The following is a 12,336-nucleotide window of genomic DNA, read 5'->3' as shown; positions in this document are numbered from 1 at the left end:
GGATTAAGATGTTTTTTAGATCTAGGTAGATGTTTTAAGTTAATAGAGATGAGATATGATATATATTGATTTTAATTCAGAATTTTAGACTCAACAGATAGGAAAGATGTTTACTTCAAGTTTGCCAAATACAAATAGCCAAATCACTATGAATATAACATTTATATAATTCCTTATTGTTTTGTGGTTCTTCCTGCTGTGTGTAGTTTATTTTATTTATGTGTAATAATATAAATGTATATGTTAAAAAAGAAACATAATAAAAATAAAAAGGAGCTCCCAAGTACATGCTAAGTAAAAAAACAAAACAAAACAAAAACAAAACAAAACAAAACAAACAAACAAACAACTCCAGACATTGAATGAGAACATTCTAACATACAGTTTTATTTTAAAATTCCAAACACTCCTTTGATACCTGAGTGAATCCCAAATTGTTTGCTGCAGAAACAGCAACATTCTTATTTCTCATTTTTCCAAGACTGAATACAAAGTTAACCACAGACGATGCCCCACCTAGCAGTAAGTCAATATAAAAACACTGAGCATCAGCAACCACCTGCAAACCACACACAGGAAGCAGAGTGAGTTACAGCCACACTCAGGAGACTTCCGGAGCAGAAAGTGTTGATGAAGCCTTGTAGAAACACTAGTGTACTATTAGCAGTTTAAAAAAATAGACACTGGAGCATGCAAAATGCAGAGAATCTTCACAACCATCGAACACACAGAAATCAAGACATAAGAAGTGAGTGCCATTGGTTTCCAGCGATCTGACAGTATAGGACAGAAACGGAATTCAGACTGCTGCTTAGGTCCACGGGCAGATGTTCCATGAGGAAAGGGCTCAGCGGACCTCTGTGCAGTTTTGAGTTTTGCATCTCTTCATACAGATGCAAGGGGAGAGGTCTGTAGAATTGGCTGGAAGCTAAGTCTTACTGCTGAGCACCCTCTGGCCTGAACACTGTGTTTTGGTCACCCTATCTTGAAACAAACTGGCTGTCAAGGTTGCTTCATCCCGCATGGGTAGAAAAATTCTTGTGCGGTGAGGCGTGAGAATTTTTCACTGAGAATTTGAGTTTTCTGGTTTTTTTGTTTTGTTTTTTTTTTTTTTTTTTAAAGAATTCAGTTTGAAATGAGAAGGCAGCTCCACAGTCAGCTGCCGGCGTGCCATTTTACCAAACCTCGTAAGGCAGAAAATAACCCAAGACACGAGTATAGGTGCACACGCCCTGCCCCCCTTACTTGTGGCTTTGCCTTCTGTACTCATAGCTACCTTCCAACAACTGCCAACTGAAAAGAATAAAACATGAAGCATACCAGAAGCGTTCATCTCACCCTCTTACAGTGCTGCCTCCTGAGTGGCATGTTGAGACGACCCACGGTCCTGATGCCCACTTCTGGCCAGTGAATCCTCTGTGTGTGCTACCCATCCACGTCACACAGGAGCCGCCTCAGTTCTGTGGCCTGTAGTTCATTCAATAATGCCCCAAAGGGCTCACATCATGATGCTGAGGTTCAGATATGTTAAGGACAAGCTGAAGAGGACTTACTAAGCTAAACTATGGAAGCTCTCCGCTTACTAAGCGGGCATTAGTTTGCCAATGCCCACAGCAAGAACAAACGCAGCCACGAAATTGAGCGGAAGGACAAAGCAACTTAGCGATTGTTTTGCTGAGGCTCCTCAGGCTCCCCAGTTCTGGCTGGAGGATGGAAGTGTTGAGTTACAGTGGGAAAAATGTAAACAGCAGAGTTTGGGATTCTCAGTGGCTTCAAGTATCCACTGGGCATCCTGAAACGTAACTCCTGTGACGAAGGGGCTACTGCATACCTTTCCTCTTCGCACAACCAAAAGGTCCAAGCAAACCAAAGCATCCTTCCTAGTTAGGGTAATACAACAAGCCACATACTTCCGCAGGCTGTCATTGACCTCGTTGTTCCGAAGACTGTAGATGAGGGGGTTCAGCATGGGGGTGACAAGAGTGTAGAATGCCGATACTACCTTGTCATGGTTAGCTGACGTGGAGGATGTGGGCCTCATGTAAACGAAGATGGCTGCTCCATAAAAGAGGCCCTCTACCGCCAAGTGCGAGGAGCAGGAGGCAAAGGCCTTCCTGCGGCCTTCTGTGGACCGCATTCGGAGGACGGCAGTCAAGATGAGGCCATACGACATCAGGATGAGGGAGAAGGGGACCAGAAGCATCAATACACAGCAGATGTGCATGACAAACTCAAAGATAGATGTGTCACCACAAGCCAAGCGCAGCAACACGGGGGCCTCACAAAAGAAATGATCGATTTCATCCCGGTTACAAAACGAGAAGCTCAGGGTGGCAGCGGCCTGCATGGCTCCATCAGCTGCTCCCAGGAGCCAGGACCCCAAGATCAGTCTTAGACACAACCGCCCACTCATGAGAACTGGATAGCGCAGCTGGTGGCAGATGGCCACATAGGGGTCATAGGACATGGCTGCTAAGAGGAAGCACTCCCCACCATCCAGTGTAAGGAAGAAAAAGATCTGGAAGCCACAGCCAGCAGTGGAGATGGACTTCTTGTCCATTAAGTAACCAGCTGCCATTTGGGGCACTATGGTGAAGATCAGCATCATGTCCATGAGGGAGAGTTGGCTCAGGAGAAAGTACATGGGTGTGTGGAGCCGGCAGTCCTGGTGAATCAGGAGAAGCAGGAGGGTATTGCCCAACATGGAGTTGAGGGCCACAGTGAGAACCAGCACAAAGAAGACCAGGTGGGCTCTGGTGTGGTTGAACAGTCCTAGGAGAATGAAGCCTGCCGTGGCATTCCCCTCGTCCATGACTTAACAGCAGGAGCGACACTGCAAATGGAGGGACAGAAGAGAGCTTCGTCATCTGTTATGCTGTGTGAACTAACACAGGCCTAGGAGAAGTGGTGAAACCCATTGCAAATCCTTCATCCATGTTTGCAAAATGGTTCCTGGTCACAAAATTGGCATCAACCTTTTCTCATTTCCAAGGTTTACCTGACAAACGTCTCATCATCAACAGTGAGTTAATTGGTATAATGGAGCAAAATTCTCTAAGTGGCAAGTGATTCCTGACTTTCCATCACCTGAGATCCATATAAATCATTGAGAACAGTTTGTGTATTTGTCACGTATATCTTCATGCACACTATATTTTGCACAAGTAAGTCTTAGGCACTTAACCAAATTAAGATATATTTGTGAATACAACTTAGGGAACTTGTTAATGTAGGTGACACATTTATCATAGTGCAATATGTTTGTTTATTTATTGAGACAAGGTCTCATGTAACCCTGGGCTGGCCTTGAATTTGCTAGAAATGGCCTAGGAACTTCTGATCCTACTGGCTCCTCCTCCCGAGTACTGAGATTACGGACATGTACTATCATGTCTGGTTTATGTAATGGCTGGGGATTGTACACAGGGCTTTGTGCATGGCAGGTAAAAATTCTACCTATTAAACCACAGCCCTGGCCCCATCAAAGTTTATTGAAAACACCAAGTTCACAAGACTCCCTCTAACACTGAATAATAAAGATCATGTCAAACAAAAGGGTGTTTGCTCTCAGATCCAGAAACAGAAAAGGCAGACTCTGTGGACAGAGGCTAGACTCACCCTGGGGTGGGAGTTCACTACGTTCTGCTTACAGAAGCTGACGCTTCAAATAACATGGCCTTCTGGGGCGTTTCTACAGTGTGGAACTGTTACACTAAATGCACCTTCTAATGGACCGTTCCAAAGTACTTTTCCATATCAGACAACCCCTCCCTCTTCACAATCATATAACTTCACCATTCAGTGGATAATCCAGGGACCCTAGTGTCTGCCTAACTGCAGGGGGAAAAAATGATTCCTGCTACCAAGACTTTAAATCTTTACTTTCATTTTAATCTCTGACTTGACGGTGCCATGACTGTTTGAGCTTTATTGAATCAAAATGCTCACAGCTACAAAGATGTGGATACTGATTCATTCTCAAGGGCACTGTCTAGTTCCAGAGTCTAGAGGCAGCCTGTGTTTTCTGGGGTACCCCTTGCCCCTCGACATGTCTCTCCTCAGGTAAAATCATAGCTATGCCTGGAACAATGTCATCAGGGCTCACTCAGCCCCTGGCCAAGTCCTGGAGCATTTTAGTTGGTTGTTTGTTAGTTAACTATTTTGAAAACTAGTTTATTATTTGAAAGTTACATTGAAAGTATGTTCTCTCTGCTCAGCTCATGGTTTGCCCACATTCTAGGCTCTATATTATTTCTCCCTCCAGAAACACTATGGAACCATGGCCATGGCACTCAGTACATCACATTACTGAAGACTTAGAACCCCCATGACTCATTTTTCCCCCTCCACTGTTCCAATATCCCATTATTGAAGAGAGGAGAAACTTTAAGTTTGTGTCATTTTGGCCCCTGGAGGGCACGGAGCAACTTTCTTAAGCTACGTTCTACAGCCACAGTAACTATGTTAGGTACATAGGCACTACGGTGTCACTAGAATCCGTCTTCTAAACGTTCTTAATGCCTCCAAGTGAGGACTCAGCACTCACCGAGCAAAACCCCCCATTCTTCTCACCCCTCAGCTGCCGGAAGCCACTGTTCTCTCTCCCTCAGTCATGTGGGACCCTGCAACCACTGGGCCCCCCCATTTGTGATGTCATCTGTCTGTGGCCAGTGCAGCAGGCATCTTCCTCCCTTTGTGAACACATGTGTACTAAATTAATGAGATGCTTGACAACAAACGTTGGAGTTTGTATTTTGATAACTAAGATAACACATGAAACAGCAATGATGGCCATGCACTGTGGCGTACACCTGTAATCCCAGCACTTGGGGAGGCAGAAGCAGGCAGATGGCTGTGAGTTCGAGGCCAGCCTGGTCTACAAAGTGAGTCCAGGACAGCCAGGGCTATACAGACACACCCTGTCTGGAAAACAACAACAACAACAACAACAACAACAACAAGTCAACCAACCAACCAAACAAACAAACAAACAACAAAAAAAACAAAAAAAACCCCAAAACAACAAACCCAGCAATGATGAGTCTTGTGTTTAAAAATGCAAAAGAGGTTTATATGTTCCAGAAAATCAGCTCAAACAGCTGCCCCCATTTCTCTGTTAAAAAATAAAACCACACCACATTTTCTGTTTGTTCTATTTATACAGTGCTGGGAGCAGATGTAGGGCCTCACATAGGCTTGGCAAGCTCTCTACCATGGATTTATATGCCCAGTCCTAGAAATGATGTATTGTGAAATTTCTACTTAAATTTGAGCAATTTTTAAGTTTGAAATGTTTTGCTCAGCTTTTTAGTGATGATAGAGGGTTACATGCACATTTTAAAGGTGAAATAAATGGTTAAAAGTGATCAGTCATTATGAATCTGTGTGGTAACTTGTTTTTATTAAAATTACTGCCTATATCTCTACATACAAATGAGACAAGTTACTACTATGGAAAATGTTTCTAAACCTCCACAGAGTAGCTATTGGGATCAGTCAGTTCCTATAAGTCTGACCTTGGAAATGATTTGTGGTTGAAACTGGCCCTGGAGACTGAGCTCGTTCAGGTACACGCTAAATGCACTGCTAGGGAGTGAGACCTCCAGCTTGAGGAATGCAGGGGATGGGGAAGTGTTGCACCCCAAAACCCAAGGCTTCCTCTTACTCTCTCTGCCTGTGTCCATTGACTTGACATCTTCTGCCACGTTTGCACAGTCCTTTCTTAAATGGCGTGAGCAAGCTGACATCTTTACTCAAAAGTGCACTTGCATCTTTTGCACTTGGAATCACAGTCACAGCCGTTCCTCTTACAAAAGCTTCTTGAGAAACCACAGACAAATCAGAATGTATAATTTCCTTCCCACACTGCCCCAAATTCATCGTTAACAGTAATTTTACAAGTCTAAGTTTCAGGATACTGAAATGAAAAGCAATCTGCATGTGAAAAATAAGGTAGTAACGGAGAAGTTGTTTATATTGATGACATTATGGATTCTTTTTAAAAAGAATTAACCACATTTTCATTCATCAGGTATCATAATGTACAACAGGGGAGCCTTTTTTTGGTAAAATTTCTGGGGTGGTGGGACTAGATTTTCTGTGTAGGACTCCTTGTTCCTCCACCTCCACTTTTGTGGTTTGGAACTGTATTTTCAAGAGTTGAATTTCACAAATAATCAGATATGCAGAGGTTGACATGACCTACTTACAAGAGCCAAAACTGATGCCCAGCAGTCTGCACCCTCAATGCTGCATCTGATGTCCCCACCTGGAGGGAAGGTCTGTTCTAGCCTGTCCCTCATCTTCCTTATATCAGTGCCTGGGCTGAAATGTCATGAGGATGGGCCCGCTGCTTGACAACAAGCACTAGCCTAACAATACCCCAGAGCTGCCGGGTGGCAGTTCAGTTGCCAGACGTGTTTGCTGTGTGGTGAAAAATTTAAAATCCACAGGAGATTGTGAAATTTCTACATGTCTCATAAAGCTGTGACTCCCGGGGATGACAGAGTCAAGAGGAAAAAAAATGTAAATAAATGTTTCTGGAAGAGGGTTGTGATTTCAAGTGTATGAACCACGAAGTCATGTGATTCTGGTGTCATGTGATTCTGGTATTTCCTGTAAGACTTCAGCAGATAGGAAGATTAAACTGTCTGCCATTCAGAACAGCATGATTGTCAAACAGTAACTGAAATAAAATGAAGTCTGAGGAGGGAGGGAGTTTCATGTATTTTGTTGTTCTTGGGCTCAACTTGAGACAATTAAGGTTGGGTCATATGCACCTGTTTGTATGCATTCACAAAATATTTATATTTTGGTTTTATATGTGCATGTTTGTGTCTGCATAGTAAAATATGATAATAATAATAATAATAATAATAATAATAATAATAACAACAACAACAGCAACAGCATCTCCAGGCTGTATTCACATCAATGACACATTGCAGGTTAGATGTATTTCATGATATTTGGCCATTTGATTTAAATGTTTACAGATGCTGTCCACCCTGGGAGTTTGGATCCATACATTGCAACTTTTGAATTATCTACTGCCATATAGAAACCCCAGATTCTACATATGGAAACAGATAATTGGAAACAAAGCAAAACAAAAGCTCTTTATCATGAATTACATGTTAGGGAAATGGGCCTAGTTAAAAATGTAAGATAATTTGGTGAAATGAAATTCCCATTTAATTTTATTCAAAGCACAGATTTTTACATTATTTACTATTTACTTATTTAATGAAACTGAGTGTCATGTAGCTCAGAGTGGCTTAAAAGCAAACTATTAAATTAGCTTAGTAGCAGAGGCTAGCCTTGAACTCCTGATCCTCCTACCTCCACCTCCCAAGTGCTGGGATTGTAGGTACTCACATATTACACCACAGTAGATTTATATGTTGCTGGAGCTGGAGGCACTCTACCAACTGAGCTACATCCCCAGCTCTTCGCATATATTTCTTTCATCAGATGTAGACCTTTATCAAGCTGGCAAATCCTGCTTGGATTTATGATTTATCAAATGTGTACACTCTAAATTTAAACCCACATTACTATATTTTCTGAAACAAACAAACAAACAACCAGCAAACCTCTCTAGACTCCAGCTAAGTAAAGTGGAGCATCATGGACATTCAGCGTAGAAGCTTTCCACATTCCTGTTTTTCCTATCCTTTTCATTTCTGGCCACCACTGTGCTAGAGCATTTAGGGGCCCTCAAAGGATGCTGCCCTGTCACAGAATCAACCCTGAGCCATGACTAACTCGAGCCCTGAGAGCGTCTATTGGGTTCAAGAATGACTAGAGACATTGAGTCCGGCAAGAGCAAGAACAGGGCTGAGAAGCTCTGGGGAGCCGAGAGTGCACCCCACGTGGGCATCTGGTTGAGGTTCTTTGAGGACCGTATGACTAAGGATGAGTAGCAGGATCACCCATCATGAAGATGGACTGTTATCTCCCCAAAAGCACAGCCAAGAGGCCCAGGCCAGCCATCTTGAACAACAGAGGGTTGTGTAATGTGCTGTTGTGCTCCTCATTCAGAGAGGGCACCCCTGGGGCTCCTGGAGAACACACAGGCAGGGATGGGCATCCAGGAAGTTGATGGGAAGACCTCTGAGGAGCAACACTTGAAGAACTAAACAAAACTGAGCAAAGGGTGAAAAATGAACAGTGATGGCCCCGGCCAAAGCTCCTGAGAAAGTTACGTGGTACGGAATAGGCTCTGAGAGTCTTGCAGTGCCTACACTCTTCTGCTTTAGGGTCACGGTGTAGACAATGGCTGTGGTTTGCTCCCAGGAATGGACCATGACCTTGGTCTTAGCAGTTTTTCTCACAAAGAAAAATAGGTTGAGAGGGATTCAGCTAAGACTTGCCAGATTCAACATCCTGGGCAGTTCTGGAGCAGGACTTTAGGTACTAAAGGGGGAAGATGCGCAGCACAGGAGAAGCCCAGACATTGCTAACAAGCCACTTCTACAGGACATGGGAGTGGATGCTGTATTAGGGCACACAGAAGGCAGAAAACGAATGCCAATAGTCCACCAAAATAGAGGGGTTCCTGATAGCACCAGCACCAGCACCAGAGAAAGGTTGGAAACAGTGTGGTAAGCCCTAAATTCAGTATTCAGATGTTAATGGTATAAGAGGGAAAGATTTTTCTGCTTTGGGGGAGGACAGGAAAGGGCTGTAAAAAGGACCAGGTCTGCCTTTACACAGAGAAGGCTCAGGTCAGCTCAGATGCTACTGCTAGCACTTCTCATGAGATCCAAAAATATGGCTTGTCCAGTGTGCCTTTGTTTTGTTGGTGCTGCAAGTCTCTTCATAGAAAAACCACTACACAGGAAACATATATGCAAACTGTGGACCCTCCCTTTATGAAAACTTGTCTTTCACATGACAAGCTATGAGGCTGACTCAAAGCAATCAACAAGATGATGGACTGTGACATTTGCCACAGTGCCTGGGTGTTTTTTTTTCCCCTTCCTATCCTTTTGCCTCTTGTGTCCATTAATTCACCTGTACTTGCTGTCTCCCTCCATCCTGTGAGGCCAAAGCAGAATACCACATCCTGGCTACCAAATATGGAATGCTATTGTTTCTTCAGTGCTCTACAGCAGGGAAGTCTAAATTCATTCTGTATCATCAGATGGTAGAAGGCGGAAGGACAAGAAAAGGCAAGAGAGGGCTGGCAATGACCTTGGAATAGACTGAACTTTCAGGACTGATGAACTGTTTGACGATGCAGTGGTTGTGGAGGGATTAGGATGTTGCAAATCCAGAACCAAATTACCTTTGGCAATCTTTGGTCATCATCTACATATGACCTAACATATTAAGCAAATCAGTTGGGACATGCAGAGCGCTTCCCACAACCAAAGGGCCAAGAGCACTATCAGATAGTGCATGAGCCCGCACCTGACATGTCCCTGCCTCACTGTAGCCTGCCTATTTGCCAGTTCCCCCAAGTGTGTTTGAAAAGTGTATTGATCTCTAAATTTTCTTTATTCTGTTATTATAAAAAAAAACCTCATGAAACTAATACCACGTTAGAACATGGGATTTGGGGTAAACCTAAATCTGAAAGAGTCATAGGCATTCATATTTGCAATAAACTATCTCTTGTTTCTAGGCATAAGGTTATTATATAATTCAAATGCTGATTTCTGTACTCCCAATATCTGGTTGCAATCCTTGTTCTGAGAATCTCTTGTCTCAATGTTGTGTGGACACTGCTCCCCAGTTGTCCCCTGATATGCCAATAAGGAGCTTACAGCTAATAGCTGAGCAGAGAGAAAATAGGGTTGGACTTCCTGCCAGACAGGGGAAGAGTTAGAGGAGGAAGTAGGGGATTCAGTCACAAGCAGAGGTCCAGGAGACATTAGGAGAGGTGTTGGATCAGGGAAAGCCACAAGGTGCAAGTGTCTGGGGGGATTTACTCTGGAAGGAAGCCAGATTAGTTTAGAGGGCTAAGAATATCGTAATAGCTGCTCAGTTATGGTGCTGTGAAGCTTGTTAAAATAGTATAATAGAGTCTTCAGGGTGATAGCTGGGTTAAGAGAGAAACTGAGAAACAAACACAGTTTTATAAAAATTACTTAACACTTATTCCTTTTCAGATGAGTTGTGGGTTTTCTTTTTTTAGCTTTTTTTGGGAGGGTATGGAAAAGGTCACACTCAGTATTGTTTCATTTTATTATTTAAGACAGGGTCTTATGTAATCCTGGCTGCCCTCAAATTTAGAATTCTCCTACATCAGCTTCCCAAGTGATGAGATCACAGGTGTTTGTCACCATGTTGGGCTAGTTCAGACTTTTATAATGACATGAGTGTCCTCCTGTCATGAGAGTGGTGCCCTTAAAGCCTAACCACTTCTTAATGATCTCACCTTCAAACATTCTTAAATGAAAATTTGGAAATTTCATTATGCTTGAGTTATTCTTTTGATTAGTTGTAACTCTTTTTTTGTAGTTGTTAAAGATGTTAAATAAAGCTACAGTTTTTAAGCTGTAAGTCGTTTCTGCTCATCTCCTTTTTAAGATTTTTTTTTTCGAAACAGGGTTTCTCTGTGTAGCCTTAGCTGTCCTAGACTCACTTTGTAGACCAGGCTGGCCTCGAACTCACAGCAATCTGCCTGCCTTTGCCTCTCGAGCGCTGGGATTAAAGGCATGAGCCACCACACCCAGCAAGAATTTTTTAAATTGTTAGTATTCTTGGAAAACGCCCCTGAAACATTTTGACATATGCTTTATGAATTTTATGCTTAACAGTTCTTATTGGTTATATATTTTATTTAATAATTTACTTCATAATAATAAATTAGACACTACTATAAAAATTATTATAGTATATATATATATTTATTCATCTTTCTCTTGACAGTGTACATAATATAACAAACATTGAATTAATTACATGGTTAAAATCTAGCTAACTAGACCTGTGTCTCTGCCTCTCATCTCTGAGACCCTATTTCAAGGCACAGTATCTAGCATAAGGGACACCACCAGGACAAGTTAATTTTTAAACAGATTTTTCCAAATGCTTTGTAAAAATTAGAGTATAAAATGGCAAAGGAGCATCACATAAGTTAATACAACACAAAAGAGTGAGTTCAAGAGAGCAGATAAGCTGGGTTGGCGAGTGAGGTGTGCCTAATTTGAGCGGAGCTGGTTTGGCGAACTTCCCTCTGCGTGTTTATCACGCCACCTTCTGCAGCCACTTCCTCAAGGCCCCCTTAACCTCCTTGTTTCTCACACTGTATATGAGGGGGTTCAGCACCGGCGTGAAGATGGTGTAGAAGGCAGACACCACTTTGTCCCCCACCTCCGGCTGGTGGGACTTGGGCCTCATGTAGATGAATATGATGGCCCCGTAGAACATCCCCACCACAGCCAGGTGTGAAGAGCAGGTGGCAAAGGCCTTCTTCCGGGCTGCCGAGGACCGCATGCGGAGCACCGCGGCCAGGATGAGCGAGTAGGAAGCCAGGACGAGGGACAGCGGGATGAGGAGCATCAGGACGCAGCAGATGTACATGAAGAACTCGAAGACTTTGGTGTTCGCACAGGCGAGGCGCACCAGGGAAGGCGCCTCACAGAAGAAGTGGTTGATTGTCCGAGAGTGGCAGAAGGGGAAACTGAGGATGGTGCCTGCCTGCATCAGCCCGTCGGAGGCTCCCAGGAGCCAGGAACCCAAGGTCAGGTACGCACACAGCTTCGGGCTCATGAGGACGTGGTAGCGCAGGGGATAACATATGGCCACGTAGCGGTCATAGGACATGGCTGCCAGGAGGAAACATTCGCCCCCTGCCAAGGTGAGGAACAGGAAGATCTGGGAACCGCAGCCCACGGGGGAGATGGACCTTGTGCTCATCAAGTAGTTGGCTGCCATCTTGGGGATGATGGTGGAGACTAGCATCATGTCCATGAGGGAAAGCTGGCTGAGAAGGAAGTACATGGGCGTGTGGAGCCTGGGGTCCCTGCAGATGAGAAGGATCATGAGGGTGTTGCCCATCAGGGAGGCGGCGAAGATTGCTAACACCATGGAAAACAGGAACAAGTGGGCTTGAGTGTGGCTGAAGAGCCCAAGAAGGAGGAAGTCCACCGCTGTGGCATTATTGGGCGTCTCCATGGCTCTGATCAAACCTGCAAGACAGGAGGATGCTTGCTTTTTCTTTTTCTTTTTCTTTTTCTTTTTCTTTTTCTTTTTCTTTTTCTTTTTCTTTTTCTTTTTTGAAGATAGGCTGTCCTGGAACTCACTCTGTAGACCAAGCTTGCCTCAAGCTCACAGAGATCCTCCTGCCTCTGCCTCTTGAATGCTGGGATTAAAAGCCACCAT

General features: G+C 43.7%; 2 protein-coding genes and 1 pseudogene across 2 annotated transcripts; all 3 read right to left on the bottom strand.

Moving 5' to 3' along the window:
- The window catches only part of LOC127207924 (E3 ubiquitin-protein ligase TRIM58-like), an 11,660-nt pseudogene extending 10,292 nt beyond the window's left edge, over nt 1-1,368 (bottom strand).
- A 452-nt stretch (nt 1,369-1,820) lies between these two features.
- On the bottom strand, nt 1,821-2,817 carry LOC127208499 (olfactory receptor 2T8-like). Its single transcript, XM_051167983.1, is given in 2 exon segments — nt 1,821-1,852; nt 1,855-2,817. Coding segments are annotated over 2 exon segments (990 nt in total). The 5' UTR covers nt 2,813-2,817.
- Nucleotides 2,818-11,199: 8,382 nt separating this feature from the next.
- LOC127207923 (olfactory receptor 2T33-like) lies at nt 11,200-12,129 on the bottom strand. Its single transcript, XM_051167279.1, has one exon. The coding sequence runs from the start codon at nt 12,127-12,129 to the stop codon at nt 11,200-11,202; it is 930 nt and encodes a 309-aa protein (XP_051023236.1).
- Nucleotides 12,130-12,336: the final 207 nt, after the last annotated feature.

Source organism: Acomys russatus, chromosome 25 (genome assembly GCF_903995435.1).
Source record: "Acomys russatus chromosome 25, mAcoRus1.1, whole genome shotgun sequence".
NCBI classification, from domain to species: Eukaryota; Metazoa; Chordata; class Mammalia; order Rodentia; family Muridae; genus Acomys; species Acomys russatus.
This window is presented reverse-complemented; position numbering and strand designations above follow the sequence as displayed.